The sequence below is a fragment of the Marmota marmota genome, unplaced genomic scaffold (genome assembly GCF_001458135.2).
Source record: "Marmota marmota marmota unplaced genomic scaffold, marMar, whole genome shotgun sequence".
Classification (NCBI taxonomy): domain Eukaryota; kingdom Metazoa; phylum Chordata; class Mammalia; order Rodentia; family Sciuridae; genus Marmota; species Marmota marmota.
This window is the reverse complement of record NW_025999891.1, coordinates 7124564-7143295: the sequence shown is the minus strand read 5'-3', so window position 1 is coordinate 7143295 and position 18732 is coordinate 7124564. Positions and strand designations below refer to the sequence as shown.

Genomic DNA, 18732 nt, shown 5'->3' with positions numbered 1-18732 from the left:
GAATGGAGACATTCCACCAAAAGGCTCAACGCTGGGGTTCATAAGTCAACAACCTGCACGAAGTTACAACTTCTCCACTTCCAAACTGTGTGACAACTTACTTAAGTTCTTTCAAGCATTTAGGACAGCTCTGGGCATTTCTGATGCCCTCAAAATGGGAGCTATTATCATCTGTGATTGAACCACCACTTTAAGGATGTAAGCACAGGAGTGATGACTGCGCTGCAGGACGATAGAATCATAATGAATAATCCTCACCAAAAGCTTCACAACCTACTTTTTCAACCCTATTGTCATCTAGCAAGCAAGGGCGGAAGGCAGCCATCCTAGAAATCTGATTCCACTGAGGTCTTAGGGCCGCCCGGGATTCCAGCGTCCATCTCTAGAGGGCGCTGCCGCCCAACCGCCGGGCCTGCCCGGCGCGCGCTCTCGCCCCGCGCGTGCGCGCCGCCCAGGTGAGGAGGCGGTGGCCTGGGCCGCGGCGGGGGCGGGCTCCTTAGAAGGGGCGGAGCCTGAGAGGCCCGGGCGGGGCAGGGACAGCGAGACCAAGGCCAGAGGCGGGACCAGCCGCCGCCGTCTCCGTCTCTGTGTCCCGGCCCCCACAGCGCCCGGCAGCCGCCGCGGGAGGAGCGGAAACCGCCGGGTGCGCCCGCCCAGAGCCTCGCCGGCCCAGAGCGCGCAGAGGAGCGGCGGGGCGGCCTCTGTCCAGCCCGGACCCCCCGAGCGGCGCGCGCGTCCCCTCCGTGCAGCCCCGCCCAGACCTCGCCCGAGCTCGCCGCTGGCCCCTGACCGGTACCCGGGGGCCCGATCGCGACCACCTGAGATCGCCGCGCCCACCTGCGCCCGTGTACCGGCACCATGGCGCAGCAGGAGAACCTGGAGTTCGGCAAGGCGGACTTCGTGCTGATGGACACGGTGTCCATGCCCGAGTTCATGGCCAACCTCAGANTCAGACTCAGGTGAGGGCGGAGCGGCCGCACGCTGGGCTTTCCCGAGAGGGGGCGCTCCGGCGGTGTGGCCAGATTCGGGGTGTCAGGGGCGCGCTGAGCGCGAGGGCTGGAGCGCGGCGGGATTACGGTGTCGGGGGGGTCCTTTGAATTCGGGGGGTCACGTTTCCTCGAGAAAAGACGCAGATGGGTGTGGCTTTGGGGCTCAAGGGGCGTGCCGGTGTTGTGGGTTGCGCTGTCCTGAGGAGGGGTGTCATCCTTGGTGGGCAGGCTGAGCTGGAGGTGCGTTTGGGGCAGCGCACCATCCCGCCCTACGCCAGGTAAATCGTGTAGGCGGAACCGAGTGACCTAATGGAAACAAAAGTAAAAGAAAATAAAAACTTTAGGGAGAGTCCTGCTGGCTCTCCCCAGGGCCGTAGGAAGACTGGAGAGTTGTTTTGGAAAGAGGCTGGCGTCTCCTCCCTGTTTCACACTTGCTTCTTTTCTTTTTTTTTTTTTTTTCTTTCGTCTTCTTTTTTGTTCCTGGACTGATTCCATCATGTCATTCAGGATGCTATGGAGTGATCCCTGAGCTGTCTGTTCCGGGATGCCGGCTATTTTTTAGTTATTCGCTAAACGTAATTAAACACGTTTCCAGACATCGAAGAGACTGCTATACTTGGCAGTGCCAAGATAAACTGTCTGAATTTGACAAGGAGTTCATGGTTTCCGTTTTTTTTTTTTTTTTCAAGGAGTTTTGGATGGAGCCCTTGTGTTACTGACATCCTTGAGAATGTAGTCACAACTGAATCCCCCAAATGGGCTCCCAAGTTGAATTTGTTATGTCTTCTACATGTGATAATTTCATTTTTGATACAGCAGTATGTAAGCAGAGGTTTAAAGCAATTCGACTTTAAAAATACTGTAAATGGAGTTTCAAAATAGCTGGTTGGGGGGGGGTGTTTTTCTGGAAGTTTTGGCACATTTTTTGTAAAGTTTATAGCTGAACGTCACCTTAAGCTTATAACATGAAAGTCATAATCTAGTTTGGATGCTTAACTAACCCTACTTGTCTGTATTGTCCCTGTCAACTCTAATTTCAGAATTCTGTTAAAAAGCTGGTTTACTCTTTGAAATTGCAAACCACATGAAGAATTCATCTCTTCTTTATCAGTTTCATTAAGTCCCAGAGGGAGAGTATGGAGCAGGAGTACAGACCTAAGTAATACACCTGTCTACCACAAATTGACCTTGAGCTGCTCAGTGGGCCTTGGTTTACTAATTTTGTAAAATAAGAGGGACCTCCAGAATTTCAGTGCTTATATTCTGTGATCCAAGTTTTCCAGGATATCTTTCAATGATTCCAAGTTTTCCAAGGGTAGACAGTCTCAAAGTTTCACAGTATCTTTCTAAATAGCGTTGCATAGTAACATAGTTGTTCCTTATCAAGGAATTGGTTCTAGGACTCCCTGTGAATCCTAAAATCTGAGGATGCTCAAGTTTTATATAAAATGATGTAGTAGAGTAGTCCCTTCATATCTATGGGGAGTATGTTCCAAGACACCCTGCATACCTGAAACCTCAAGTAGTACTTAACCCTATAAATACTGTTTTCCCTATACCTACATATCTATGACAAAGTTTCATTTATAAATTAGACGCAGTAAGAGATTAAAAACAATAACTAATGAAATAGGACTATTATAACAATATATTATAATAAAAGTTATGCAAATGTGGTTTCCATTTTTCCCTTTCAAAATATTTTATTGTACTGCATTCATTTTTCTTGTTGCCTGTAGATAGTTAAAATTAGAGGAAACAAAATTTCCGGTTGTGGGATTACCATACTTGCGTGTAACTTAAGCACGTCCTCTGGTATACTTTAAATCAGCTTTAGATTACTTACATACCTAATACAATATAAATGCTATGTGAATTAGTTGTCGTACTATATTATTTAGGAACTACTGATGATGAGGAAAAAAAAGTTTTATGTGTTCAGCAGAGGCACAATTTTTCTCCAAATATTTTCAATCCTCAGTTGATTGAGAATGTAAACCTAGAAGACACAGCGTCAATCATAATCAGATTTATTACACAGCATTATGATAAACTGCTACATTTTAAATATTTTTTGTAGTTGTACACAATAACTTTATTTATTTATTTTTAAGTTTTGCTGAGGATCGAACCCAGGGCCTTGCAAGTGCGATGCGAGCGCTCTACCACTGAGCCATAACCCCAACCCTAAGCTGCTACATTTTTTTCCAAAGTTTGGATTCCCAACTTTTTATAGAAATTGCTTCAAATACCATATTAATCAAAATGACATAACTCTACATCAGCTATGACCAGTATCCACTATTATAGTGATAAAGAGTCAGACTGTTGAGGTAAAAATTCTAGTTCTACCACTTTTTTTTTGCTGTGGTTCTCAGACCAGTTATTTAAATCTGTCTGTGCCTAGATCTTCTTATCTGTACAATTGGGGTTATCTTAATTGTTAAATTAGTTAATATATGAAACTCCGAAGATTAATACCTGGCAAATACTTATTAGCAATACTATTTAAAAAGTTTTCCCAAGTGCACATAAAGCAGATAAAGTGGTAACTTAAATAATAATTTCATGGATTGGTGTTGTTTAAAATTATTAAAGAGATTCCACCCCTCCCTCCCTATGGGGGAAGATGCCTACTTTGAAAAATTCCTTTTTAATTTAGTCACTCTGTTTATATTCTTTTCAGTTTATCAGACACTAAGTACATTTATTAAATAATACTGCATATGAGACACTGTATAATAGTTGAATATAGATTCATTCATTCTAACCTCTATATGTCACCGCTAGCAAATACATGACATTAGTTAGAACTTTGCAGAATTTTCCAAATTTGAAATTGAAGGCTGTGTATAACTGAGTTACATCAGTTTGTAGAACCAGTCCTTTGTAATATAATTAAAACTCTTGTGAAAGTTATTCTTTTTCTTTCTTTCTTTTTTTTTTTTTTTTTGTAGGGGGCAGTGCTTTCCGGGGCATTGAACCCAGGGCCTCATATATAATACACAAGCACTTTACCACTGAGCTACATCTCCAACCTTTGTGGAGTTTTGTTTTGGTTTTTTTTTAAATAAATAAATTTGGGGAGGGCACTTAGAATGACTTAAAAAAAAAAAAGGCTTTCACATTCATTGGTGGCAGAGTCTCTAAGTGTCCTGTTTGGATCTTTAAATCTCTAAGGTGAACCTAATTTAACTCCTGTGTGCACTGAAGAGAGTGCTGCAGTTTGATTGTGCCTTATTCGAGGTAGTCCTGAGGATGGAGTAGGTGGACCCAAAGAACTCTGAATAAGCTATGCTCCTTACCTTTTAAAGAGGTGGCATGTCAGCAAAAATAGGGAGAAAGTGAAAATTTCTGTTGATATAAAGAATAGTTCAAGAAAACAACAGAAGAGATGAACTTTACAGAGCTTAAGTGATTATTTGTGAAGTAATTAAATGAGCTAATTGTGTTGGGAGTTCAGAAGAGGGAGAGATTCGAGAGGTTGTCTCAAACCCCACAGAGAGGAGGAGTTGAGCTGAGTCCCAGAGGATCGTCTGCATTTGTCTAGGTAGGTGTGTAGGTGGAGAACATTCCAGGTGGATAAGTGGCATGAGCAGAGGTTGATGGCATGAAAGCTGACTCTGTTTGAGTGACAATGAATAAGACAGGTTGTCTGGAGGGGAAGGAGTTGGTGTTGGATCTGTGGGAGGATCACCAGCTTCTTTAGCACAGTGCTTGGCTTATGCCCAGGCCTCTAGGGCTACCTTTACACCCAGTCATCACATCAGCCAGGATCCTAGATGTTCAGATGTGTGTGTGCTCAACAATGAGAATTGGCTGCAGTTCTCATTGTATAGAACAGTTCTTGTTCGTGATTAACTTATAAGAGTAGATTCTCTGTAGTCATTAACATAGTCACAGCAAAGGGAAGCTCCATATTGTCCTTTCCAGCCATAAATCAATCCTCTGAAAGAAAAGAGTTCTCTCCTGGATAGTTTGAATTTTGTATCACCCTAACATCCCTCTAGATTATTTAGTGTTCAGCTGTGTGCACTCCTGGGATCCTGCTTCTGTGCCCCTTGGATATTTGTTTCACTTTGTAGTTGACCAGAAACAACCATTGTAGATCAAGTAGGTGCAATGAGATGATGTTGAAGTGTTTTGTCCCATGGAACATCAGTGGTTTGGGCTGCACTGGGAATGTATGGACATCTCTGGAAGCCTAACATATACTTCACGGTCCTGTGAAATGAAAGATACATGTCTCAGGGACAGTGTCTTCAGGTCTGGCTAGTCCACTCCTGAGCAGCAGCCTACATTCTTCATTTTATGCAGATAATTAGGTGAAGAGTAAGTAGCACAGGGAGGACCAGGGGTTCCATGCAGCTTGCCTGGAGGGACTCTCAATTAGATAGGAGGCCACACTGATGGTTACAGTGGAAGAACTCCAGAGTAAGGAAAAGAGGGACTATGGGCTGCAGGTTCAAAACAGAAGTGGCTACAAAGAAAGCAGAACATGGTGGTCATGCTGTGGTTGTGGCTTCAAGTGGACATTGGAGTTGTAGGCAGGAAATATCTCTGATCATGAAGACAGAAGACACTTGACCACAAGGGATCTTACTCCAAGGCACAGATCCTTGAGAAATGGACTGAGGAGTATACTACCACCACTACCTCCACCTCCACCAAGAAGAAAAAAGAAATAAAGAGAACAAATCTTTCCTGGCAAGAGACTTCTGTAAGGAAAAGAAGGCAGACTTCAAGATGCTAGCAGATTCTGTTATGAGAATAAGAAATACAATTTGAAACTCCTCAAATATACTCACACTTCATCCACATCATCCCTTTAATATTGCCCCCTCCAGACCCCTATCCACAGACACACACCTACATCCATTTTTTACAAATAATAATAGTAAAGGAAAAGCTGCACCAATTGTAGCAGGTGGATAAAAATCAAGCTTTATCTCCAAGAGAAAAAAACAAGATTAGAAGAGAAGTGATTCTTTTTTTCCCACTCCTTTTTTTCTGTGTAGTGGTGTTGGGGATTGAACCCAGGGCTTTTCACATACAAAGCAAGTGCCTTACCCCTGAGCTACATCCCCAGCCCATTTCTTAACTTCTAACCTAACACAAGACTGTTATACCTCTACTTATAGCAGTTTTCCAGCCTGAGCACTGTTGACATTTTTGGGCTGGATAAAACTTTATTGTGGGGGCTCTCCTGCATGGTGTTGGGTGGTTAGCAGCATCCCTGGCCACTATCCACTGGATTCCAGTAGCACATCTTCCCCCTCATTTATGACAACCAAAATGGTCTACAGACATTGCCAAATTTGCCCAGAGTATGTGTGTGCAAAATCACCTCCTGCTGAGAACCACTGACCTGGGCTACTCTCATCCCCTAGAAGGTCCTCCTCCTTCCTTCATCTCTGCCCTGTCAGACTCCTACTCATCCCTCAAGACCAGGGCTGAAAAGTCTTTCCCAATCCTCCAAGATGGGTTAATTTCACTCTGCTGCCAGGATACATGGATACTTCGTGATAACTTAGAATTTATCATGTTCCATTGTTCTCTGCATGCCTGCTTCATCAGCCTATGCGATGCTCAAAGAAAGTCATGTTGTCCTGAGGTAGATCCAGGTTTTCTTTGAAACTCTGAAACTTAGTACATTGAAACTCAGTATGGTTGGGAACTACTATCTTTAAGAAAAAGAATATAAATTATGAATGCAAAAATAGATACAGGGCTTTGGAAGGGGAAGGTACCAGTGAATGTCTGAGAAGCATATCTCTGCTCTGTGTCCTCTGTCACGCTACAGAATTTGGCATCCTTCTGCTCAAAACAGCTTGAAATAAGTTAACTAAGCAGTCAGATATTGACTGTACTTCAGCTGTGGAATTCTTACCTTTTTTTAAAAAAATGCAACCTTTTCAAAAATACTTATTTTAATTCACTTAACTGTTGGGAGGCAGGCAGTGAATAACGGAATTAGTGGAAAAGCAGTGACCACATGCACGCATGCTACCACAGCACCCCTGTATTTATTTTCTATGGCTGTTTGGTCATCTGGAAGATTCAGTGGGACAAAAGATTTCTCTTGCTTGCCAGGGGAAAAATGAGATACCTTGGGTGGTCTTCAAGCAAATGTAAACCAGCAATTGGTCTAGAGCACTAGTTAGAAGTAGCCCTAGTTAGATTTATAGGAGAGGTGAAATTGGCTTTTTGGCTTCCACGTGAAATTCTTTGGCAACTTCTTTTGGAGGCTTTTGGAAAAGGACAGTTTGCTCTGTGCCTGTTTTGCACATTGGCTTCATATTGGGACAAAAATGGGAATTTGGGGTTTGGAGCTGCCATTTGGAGTGAATCACCCTGCCGCCTTGTTTCCTTTCCTACTCTGTGACAGATTTCCAAGACTATTTTTATTCAGGGTCATTTCTTGACCCTAGAGACTTTTGCGGAATTTAGCTTCCAAATAGAGCCAGATGCGGGTGGAATCAAGCACTTAGAAGCTGTTACTGGTTTGTTTCATTACAGGTTCGGAAGGGATCAACTTTTACATGAAAGAGACAAGATTTGGCTTTTTGCCGAACTTTGAGATAGAAATGGCAAATCTGGTATAGAAAATGCATTTACTTGATGATCTGTGTGTAAGCTATCTGCATTGTGAAGTAGTGTTATGTGGAGAGCTGTGCATTGACATTTTCACCTATGTCTGAGCCTGCTCAGCAAAACATACCCTATCTCAAGCAAGGAGTGGCTCTGTTTTATAATTCTTTAGCATTTGCCACTGTGCTGCCTCTGGGACTGGACTGGGTCATTATGTCATTACCCAGCCACTGCTGAGTCAGTCTATGGGGGCCCTGCATTGCCAAGAAAGGCTCTGGCCCCAATGGTAGATTCCCTGTTGACACACCTCACTGACATGGTCACTAAAAATGTCAACTATATTCATAAATGGGTCAGAGGGTAACAGCATTTAAAAGCATACATTGGAAGCCTCTAATAATCTATTAAATCCCTTGATTGAGATGACAGTTTTATTTCCTGAGGCTTCTTTTGTCCAATTGCTATGTAATTACTGGTTAGAGCTCTTGAAGAGAACAGTGTTTCCCAAACCTTAGTTTTTGTCATTTATGGGAAGAGAAAGGAAAGCTTGCTTAAACAGGGAGCAGTGGAAAGAAAGAGCATAGGCCTGAGAACTGATGGACCAAGTCCAAATCTCTGCTTCACTTTTTCTTTTATTAGCATTTTGATTTAGGATTCCCTAAGCCTCAGTTTCCTTATTTGTACAGTGATCACTTCTTAGGGTTATTGGGATGAAATCACATGAGTAGGAAGTGCCTGGTCAGTGCTTGTTATCTAATTCCCTCCTCATTAATGTTACTGTCCCCCTGAGTCCTCCCCAGATGGCCTTACCTCCTTGCCCTGTCCCTGTAACTACTGTAGAGCTGGGTATTTGCACTTCTTTCTTGTCATTTCTACCTTCCTCACCAAGACAGATTTATTTCTTTTAGTGTTTTGTGTGTGTGTGTGTGTGAGAGAGAGGTGGGAGGTAAGGATGAAAAAAGGTTCTAGAAGGGATTCAGATTACCTAGGGGAGAGAGCAATGGCATTAGAGGTAGATGTGGACCTTAATCTTTTTTGTGTCCAGTTATTCCCAGCTGTGTAGCCTTGGACAAGTTACTTAGCCTTCTCGAGCCTCTGTTTCTTCATCTGTAAGGATGATGTGTTATTGTGAAAATTACATGATAGCACCTGTGTAACACCTAATGCGGTGGCCAGAGCATGGTGCTCAGGGGCTGCTGAATCCCCTGGGCCAGCTTCGTGGGGCAAAAGTGTGCTTGCTGCTCCCACTTCACTCCATGGCCATCACCTTACACATACTCATAATCATGCTTCCTTCAGGGGTACTGCTATTTGATTTCTAAAAATCGTTTTAAGCCCTTTAGAAAATGAAATCTGCTATTTGTATTTTAAAACATCCAACGTGTTTTGTATGTCACAGTGCTCTGCTTTCATGAAAATTTATGATACTGATCCTCAAATTGAGGCACTTAATGCCAGGTGATGAACTTCAGGTATAGAGTCTTTTAAAAAAATCAAAACTCATTTCCTTGTATTACTACAGATTCTATATTATTTTCATATCATCTCCTGGTTGTACAGCTGGCAATTATTTGAATTCTTGATGTGTTGGGCCCTCTGATGGGGGAAACTTAAAAAAAAAAAAAAAGGATAGTTTAATTGGGAGTAAAGGACACCTTAACAAATTGATCAGTGTAAGGTGGATTATGATTGAATCCACATGAAGAGTGCAGACAGTTGTTTTAAGGACCTCCCAGAGAAAAGGAATCAACCTGCTATATTTTTAAAAAGAATTGATGACAATATAATTGAGTTATGTGTCTGTATATATTTTAGTTCAGAGAGAATTCAGAAAGAAAAAAATTGAGACTGGAAGTAGGTAGAACATGTTCTGCAGAAGAGGCAGAACAGGAGCAGACCCTTGTGGAAGCAGACGTCTCCCATTCGGAGCAGCCTTTTCGCTGGGGGCCTGGGCCTTCTGGGTTTTTTATTCTTCTCTCAACCCACTCTTCAGTTTTAGTGGGCTATCCGTGCTGCTAGGCAGCTTCCTTGCTCAAAAATATTTACCCCTACACTATCTGTACTTTTTTTCATTCATTTCTTATGCATCCTCCAGATCTTCCATGTAGAGATTGAGTTAGGTTGAGGAGGATCCTCTTTAGAAACTCACACACTGCGAATGCAGCGCAGGCATGTTAGTGTAAATTGGCTCAGTCCAGTTAATTTCTTGTGCCCCAATGAAATCCATCAGAATGAAGAACTGAAATGTTCATTTTTGAGAAGTGATTTTGCAGCATGGTATTGATGGTAGATGTGGAATGGAGAACTGGAGAACTGAACCCTAATGGGAAAGGATTTTGTAGTTCAATTCATCCTTGGGGAAGCAGGTTATGATGACAGGAGGGAGGATCCCCAAGGAAAATGTTGCACAACTAGAAAAAAAAATGTGTCTTTGGGCATAGAAGAAGATGAGGGAAAGGAATTTTCCTCTCATTTATCTTATGCCCAATTATGGAACTCCCAGGACTCGGCACCCAGACTGTGTGGAGAACACTCTGGCATGGCATTGTGGGTTAGAGACGTGAGTGAGCCAGTCTGTCAATCTGATGATGGCTTTCAACATCTCTTAATGAAGTAGAATGATCTGCTCTTGAAAAGTACGTCGTTTTTAAACAAAGGGCTCCAAGAAGTGACTTCAGTTGACAGAGGCAGGGAATGAAGGACACCCCCCAGTCCTTCATGCAGCTTTGCCCACCTCCAGCCTCTCATTATCCCCAGCCTCACGCTGAATTGACCCCAATTTACAGTCCTGCTCAGCCGCTCACGTGGGACGAGTTGCCATTAGGACTGAACAGGACTTCCTTTGTTTCCCTCCCATTTCTGCTCCTCGATGCACAATATAGAAATGGATTTCACTTTAAGAAGATCAAAGCAGTAACTCTAGTATGGCTATGCTGTTTCAATAAAAAGATCGTTGACTGCCGAAGGTGGGTTTTTCTCAAAGAGCCACTGGCCCATACAGAGTTCTAAATAATCCTTCTCGAAGAAATGGGAAATATATCAAGGAGCAAACATAGGTTTCCTTTCATTCCTCCTGTCCATGTTTCTTACTTGGTTATATTACGAAGTCTTGAGAGGAAAAAAATGACCACTTGTGTACACAAGGTTCACATAAGCAATAGAAGCAAATGAATCAATCAAAAAAAAAAATGGCCTCCTCTAAAACAATGAAGAAAACACGGAGAGAAACTAATTTTTTTTTCTTTTTTGTAACCACAAAGTCAGCTTTGAGCAACTTGTATAATGGGGGAGCATCTGTAGCAGGGTGGGTGACCCCTGATGGTTCCACCTCAGTCCAATGCCTCGTGTTTAACAGTGAGTCAAGAACAATTTTATAGTCAATTAAAAATGATAAACCACCATGAAAACCACAATTGTTTTGGATAACCCTATCAATGGTAATGTTTCTACTCTTAACTTGATAGATATCTAGGTCATTTTAAGTTGATTCTAAGATAATGTTGGATTAACCAAATTCTGTCATTTCTATTCTATGTTCCTGTGATTAAGAAGAAAACCTTTAAATTTTTTTGTAAAAACCCCTAGAATAGTTTAAATGCCAATGAGTGCAATTATGAGGAGTTTCTTGTTGTTTTTAACCCTATTCAGCCTGTCTGATCAGTTTATGTTTGTGTCCTACCTCTAGCCCTGAGGGCAAGGCAAGATCTGATCTTGGAAGGCTTAACTTTCAGGTATTAAGGATAAAAGGTTTTTCCATCAATGAATCTTGCTATGTTGTCCAGGCTGGCCTCAAACTCCTGGGCTCTAGCAATCCTCCTGCCCCCGACCCTGGCCGCTGGTACCACAAGAGACACCATCACACCCAACTGTGCTTAGTATTTCTGCCTCTTTGATTCTCGGCTGAACTATACATTTACTCTTTGTTTTTTATGTATGTTTCTAGCATACTGTATCTGTATTTATAAAACCTGCTTTTGTTGTAATTCCAGCCTTTGGGGAGATAGGAAAATGAAATTACCATCTTTCTTGATGGCAGGGGGACAAAAAACTAAAATATATTCAGCATCTTTGTGAAATGGTGGGCATCTTTTCTTTTAAAAGATTTGTAGAATTCATTCATATGAAGCCTAATACCACATGATGACAGGGGAAACGCTGAGTGGCACCGCACTCTTGAGCAGTCTTACCATGTCACTCATCTTAGCAGGTTAACTAAGTTTTTAATCAAAGTCCAGAACTTTTTATACATCCTGATGCCTTTAGATAGCTTTCTGTCATTTGCTGAGTGTCTCTAAGCAAATCCAGTGACTGTGCTCATTTAGACTGGTGCATCTTACAATCTGTGTTCTGTGTCCCAGGCCATTGAGGTCCCCAGAGCAGTCTTGGAATCCAGGTAAGGATGGGGTAGGTCTTCAAGCCACCTGCTATCCCTTGCTCTTGGCAGCAGCTCTGTGTCTGTATTGTATTGGGTTCCAAGGAATTTTTCATTTGGAAAAAAAAAATTAAGCAGCAACTTGCAAACTACTGTTATAGATGATTTTTTTTCCCAGAAGGCTTTACATATGCGCACATGCACACACACATGTGCACACACATGTGCACACACACACACAGAAATATTTCCAACCAAAGTGAACTTAAAAGTGATAGTGGAGCATAAAATAATGAGCAAATACCTCAGTTATCTGAAGTTGACTGTACTGTATTCAGTACAACTTAAATAATTTACTTCAGTTCTCAGAGTCTTTATGGCCCAGTCTTAAAGTGGGACTGTTCCTACATTAAAGGTTATTACATCAAATGGGCTAATGCAGGTTACTTAGCATTCCTAACGCATCGAAGGCACTCAGAGGTTAATGTTTTCTCATTTTTGCTTCCTGGTAGCAGAATATAAAGATCTGATTTAACTTTTTTCCTTAATGACTTAGATCATTGTGACCATAATTATTAACAATTGTCTTCATGTCTTTGGTATTTATCATGATGTGTAATGTTTTGTTCCACATCAAATTGATTTGAATGATTTAACTTTCCAGAATATGTGGTTAGGTCTTCATTGTTTCTTTTAGTGTGCCTGCCTGTGAATTTTCTCTCCCTCTTAATTTACAAATCTAATCTGCTCTGGGTTTTGGCAGTCAGCTAATAGACTCATTAGAAGGGTATATCGAGAAGGAATTAATGTGTTCTGATGAGACTGAAGGGCTTTTTTATTTTTTATTTTTCCTTCCATATTGGGTTCTGATTCCAGGGGTGCTTTACCACTGAGCTATACCCACAGTTCTTATTATTTACTTTTAATAATAAGTTTTAATAAAAACTTTTAATAAAGTTTTGAGACAGTGTTCCCTAAGTTGCTGAGGGTCTTGCTGAGTTTGTAAGGCCAGCCTGGAACTCGTGATCCTCCTGCTTTAGCCTCCCAAGTCTCTGGGATTACAGGCATGTGCTACCATGCCCTGCAGGGGCTGTTTTGTGTATATCACCTGTAGGGTATGAGTTTGAAGATGCTGCTTTTATCTTCTCTGCTGAGGGCTACTTTTTTTTTTTTTTGGTACTGTTTTGTCATGTTTGGCTGGAAAGGCATGTAGGGCAACACTGAGTCCTAAGTAGGTAAGGTGCCACTCTAAAACTTCCTGCTGTCCTTAGTATTTGAATTATGTGTGGTTGAGCAAACCAAAGCATGATGGGCGGATTTTTACATGCTGTGCACTTTATGATTGCTTGTTGATTTGGGGTAGGCAGCTGCTATTGGCAGAATCTGTTACTCTTTGCCTCTTTACCTCTTAAGTTCTTGTCTTATCTGAAACTTTTACTGAAAATAAACCTCTTATTTATTTGTTATTTGTTTTACTTAGTTATACATGAAGCAGAGTACATCTCTTTCTATTATTATTATTATTATTATTATTATTATTATTATTATTATTTGGTATTGGGGATTGAACTCAGGGGCACTCAACCACTAAGCCACATCCCCAGCCCTATTTTGTATTTAGAGACAGGCTCACAGAGTTGCTTAGCACCTTGCTAAGTTGCTGAGGCTGGCTTTGAACTTGTAGTCCTCTTGTCTCAGTCTCCCAAGCCACTGGGATTACAGGCATGTGCCCAGCTAGAATACATCTCTTATTTAACTTCTTAATATATCCTAGACTGGTAGTTTTTAAATCTTGCTTTGTATCAGAATTACCCAGTTTTGGGAAGATTCCCTGAACCTTATCTCCTTGAGATTCTGATTTACTGAGCCTCATTAATGTCCAGATGATTACCAAAGTTTGATGAGCAGTCACTATCCTAGGCTAATGTGTTTTCATTCTGCAATTGTGTTCTATTGAAGCCAAATGGGGTGTGACTGCATTATAAGCTGACAGGCATGCTAAAAAATACAACATCCAAATAATCAGTGTTTGTAGTTCTGTGATAGTTATTAATCAACTTAATTGTTTGATAATCACACTTTTATTCTTCACCTTGCAACAAGTTTTCTGTTTTCACCCTATGAATGTGGCTGTCCACTTTTGCCAAATTGAATATTATTTTGTATCTGTTCCCAGATTTTTCATACAAAAAAGTATAATCCTACCAGCCTCATTAATACCTTGATGTAGTTCCTTTGTTGTCTTTTGAGTGTGTATTAAAAATTTGGAATCTTTCCACTTACACAATAGTTTTATAAGCTGTTTTCTCATTTAGTGTGGTCTCATCAGTGTACTCCCATGTCATTAAGTTTCCTTTGAAAGTATGGTGGCCACCATGTAGTCTTCCTTCTTTTCTGGGTATGAAGGAATAACCCTGGCAGGCATGGTTCCTGCTCTCATTGAGCTGATCAACCACTGGGGGACATGCTAAACTAGCAAATGAACCAAAGGATAACTCCATCCATGAGGGGAAAGCAGTGTTGCCTCGCGGGGGAGTGGACTCAGCTTGAATGTGTGCTCGCATGCCCCAGAGCAGGCACTTTGTGGGGAAGCTGGCTTTACATGGGATCAGAAAGATGGGCAATCTATGGGGTAGGGGTGCGGGGAGAAGCAGACAGAGGAGGGTCCAGGCCAGGCACAATCACATATGCAGAGCAGAGAGAAAGAAATACTTTTAGGTAGAAAGACTTCTTTGTGAATTTTGGAAACTGAAAGGCAGCCACTGAGGCTGGGGTCTCTGGAGGGAGTGGGGACGGGGGTGATGGAGCCCTCCCTAGTCAGGGACCACACTTTGCCTGAAAAGCGTGGGGAATGAAGGGTGCAGACTTGATATATGTTGGGAAGCAGTCAAGGGCTTAGCACATCTTGCAGTAAGATGTCAGTGTCAGGGCGATGGCATGTTTCTAGAAAGCGGGGCCTTTTTAGAGTCACATCCCCCAGGGCCAAATCCCCTGGGCCTGGTAGCTGTTGTGAATATTCATTTTCATCAGGCTGATGAATTGAGTGCATATTTGGCCATGCTTTCTGTTTCCTGTAGTGATAGTAAACACAAATGCAGTCCTGATGTGATCTCTGCAGTGTAACAAAGCTGTTTCTTAATTTAAGTGTTTTATTTATTTGAAATAAGTGAATCTTGATAATGACTAATAGGCCACAGACTGATTTGAGGAGGTTTGTTTTTCTGGCTTTGTGCTTCAGCCAGTAGAGCAATCCTGAGCCACAGATCCTCTGATGAAGTCTAAGTCGTAGAATAATAATGCCAAAAAGGGCCCTTGTGGTTCCTCACTATTGCACAGGGTCACCAAGTTAGAGACACAGAGCATGTGGTTCATGAGGACTCTTCACTGTAATGGCCTAGTTAGCACTGGACAGAAGTCACCTGCCTCCCAGCTCCACACTTGTTTTTTCTATTTCCCCCTCTTCATAGGTCTTGATTTGCAATCAAGGAGCAGCTCTTGAACTTCCTTTATTATTCCACTTTAAAAAATTGTTACTATTAAGGATCTGAACAGGTTGAAACAATAGAAAAGGTAACAATGTGAATAAAAAGCTCCTAGTTCTCTACTGAAGGGCAACAATTTAACAAGATAGCTACAAAGTAACATTGTAGGAGTGAGCAAGACTGGAGATTGTCACATTGGATACTTTGTATCAACAATGAACTGCTCTGTAGCTAAGGAAATAGAGGCTTGGAAATTCTGTGGCTCATCTCACCTCCCCTGGTTGGGTGAGGGCAGTTCCCACTATCACTTTGTATCAGAATGCTGTATGCGTCAGCTACAGAGAATACCTGAGCAAACTGACTTAAACAGATGGGAAACCATATCTCCTGCACCAAGAAGTTCAGTGATTCCAGCCAGTCCAGTTGGTCAGTCCAGTCATGAGGGCTCTGCCTCCACCTGTGACGCACCAGGCCCCGCCCCCCTGCGCTGGTCCATTCTCAGGCTGATGGTTGCAGCACCTCTGTGCACCCCATCAACAGTGACCCGCAGAGGAGCTGTCTGCTTGTCTGCTCATTCTTAGGTGTTTTGTTGGTCAGCATTTGGTCACATGCCCATTACTATACCTATCACTAGTAAGAGGAGTGTGGGCATCCTGGTTAACTTAGAATAGTTGAGAGCTCAAGATAGAGTTCACTTTTGCATCACATGACCAGAGAGTCACTGCCTGAATAATGCCATGTCCTTTTAGGAAGGAAGGAACTTTAGAGGCCAAGAGTGCCCACTCGCTGAACGTTTACAAACTGTGTGGACAGAGTGCAGTTTGTTCAGAAAAGAAAGCTCTATGTGATGAGGGCACTGAGTCTAATTTAAGGAGTGACAAGGAATAAGACCTAGGGTGTGATACTGTCCTAAGTACTGGATATGACTACTCATATTTATTCTGGGAGACCCCAGAAGACACAATCCATGCCAGTGGGTAAAAGTGAGGGAGGTGGTATTTATCCTTCTACTTCTCTTCTTCCTGATGAATCTGATCCTAAAGCCACCAGTTTGGGACACAGCCAGGAAGGTGTCCATGCCATCGGAAGAGAACTATAGATACCCAGATTAGGGTTTGGAGCCCCAGTCAAGTAGAGGGGGGCCATGCATGAGGAGCTGGGTGGGGAAGAGAGAGCATCCATACAGACAAGGTCTTGGGAACTGCAGGGGGAGATATGGGGCAGCAGGGGGAGATTGATGACAGCCGTCTTGGTCATCAAATTATCACAGAATTCACAGGGCTTTTGTTCAAGTAACCTCAGAATGGTGCACAACTTAAAACTTATAAATTATTTACTTCTGGAATTTGCCATTCAATATTTTTGGACTGTGGGTAATTTAAACCACAGATAACAGGGGTTCTCCTGTAGTTGAGGAAAAGAACTAGCTTCCATAAGAGGAAAAGTGGGAGGAAATAAATTACCAGGACAGCTGTAGGTGTTTACTGCTGTTAGATGGTTTTTCATTCACTTATTCATCTTTTTTTCATCTATTCAGTCCTTTAAGACAGGCATAATAGAGGTGAAAACTCTGTCCAGAGGGGAAAATGGCTCTCCCTAAGTCACATAACTAATTAAGAGACAGTTGAATTTGAAGTTAGATTGGTGTGACTTCAGAGCCCATGATCATTCTACTGTTGAGCATCACTGCCTTGTACCCATGGAAAGGAATAGAGAACAGTGATAAGGGCATGGAGCATGGGTGTACAATAGGATACTGGGAAAGGAGAGTACTTCCCAACATCTCTCATGTTGATCTAGCTGCTCAGGAATATGCCTATGAGATTTAGGGTCACCAGCAAGCATAGAGAGGGAGAAAGGGGCCAAGAAGTGAACCTTGAGATCCATTAGTATTTAAAGGACAGTCAGAATCAGAATAAGGACCCTAGAAGGAGCATCCAGGGATGATGGAAGGAAACAAGAGTGTGATGTCATAGGAGGTGAGAGGAAAGTGGGTGGCAAAGAGGGACACCCCAGGAAGGGGAGGGAGAGCTGATGAAGAAGTGTCCATTAGTGTCAGCATCAAGGAGGGCCTAGGGACTGCATGGAGGTGGCTTCAATGGAGGGGCAGAGCAGAAAACAGTTTGTGGTGTTTGAACAGTGAGTGGGGAGAAGAAGCAGAGTGGGGTAAGGCCTGCAGGACGTGTGCCATGAGGGAAGGAGGAGAGACCATGGCTATGGGACACCACAGATGCATTTTAATTCTTCTATTAGTTTTTAAGCCTGGAGAATTGAACATGAGTAAATAATAATGAGCCCATGAGTAAATAATAATGGGAAGGAGGCAGGAGAGAGAAGGGAGGAGTTTGAAAGAAGAGAGGCTCTAACAATTGACAGGGTGCCTGAGGAGATGTCAGTGCTGGCACCCAGGGATAGGATGGGTGGGCGTGGAGGCTCCCTGCTCATTGCCTAATTTGCCTTTATCTCTTCCCCTGAGCACAGAAGCTTTGGTGTTTGCATTTGGGGTGTTCTCACTGACCACAGCATAGCTGCTGCATGGTCTACAGCATTTCTAAAAAAAACATCATCCAACATTAGCATCTGCTTTAACATTCTGAGTGATGCCAACCAAGGTACATCTGTTTAAAACTGCTTGATTGAGTACAGTCTTTATAATGCTGTTTTGAAATATCTTCCTTGAAAATGGGAGTAAAGAGGGAACAAGGAATGAGAATATGCTCTCTGCCAGTGAGGGGGGTGCTGCAGCCTGCCGTAGTGTGGGCCTGAGTGTGGTGCCCCTGACAGCTTCATCCAAAGAACTCTGTCGGTTTCAGATCTGAGTATGTTTCACAACATGGACTGCTTACTTTGTCATGGAATCTTTCTGTCATTTAGTTTGAGTTCTGAAGAACGGTTTAGATCTGCAGTAGTTGACAAAGATTTTGTAAATGGATGAATGATATATGAGGCATGCAAAAATGCGATAATGCTAGACCTGCTGTGTAAAAATAAAAGTGTTGTGTTTAAAGCTAAAATGCAGAAAGGAATAAGAGCCAAACCTGGAAAGAATGCAAGTGTCCATTAGTGTGGGGTGGAAAAGTAAATTGTGGTATTCATACAACAGAATGCTGGATGATAACAAAAGGGAATGTATCATAGTTACATGCATCAGCATGAGTTAATCTCACAATCATAACATTGAGCAAAAGAAGCCAGCATTGAAACAATACCTACTCTGTGCTTCTATTTATGTAAAATTCAGAAACAAGCAACACTAATCTGTGGTGTTAGAAGTCAGCATAATGGTTCTTTTTGGAGA

At 42.4% G+C, this 18732-nt stretch overlaps 1 protein-coding gene across 2 annotated transcripts in view; it reads left to right on the top strand.

Annotated features, from left to right (window-relative positions):
• The first annotated feature begins 544 nt into the window (after window positions 1-544).
• Window positions 545-18732, top strand: part of Myo1d (myosin ID) — a 314007-nt gene continuing 295819 nt past the window's right edge. Inside the window, exon 1 of one of the 2 annotated variants that reach the window (XM_015501192.2) lies at window positions 545-959. In XM_015501192.2, the coding sequence (XP_015356678.1) occupies window positions 859-959 (101 nt within the window). In that variant the 5' untranslated portion in view covers window positions 545-858. The remainder of the gene's footprint in view (window positions 960-18732) is intronic. The other variant, XM_048794873.1, reaches the window with a different exon arrangement.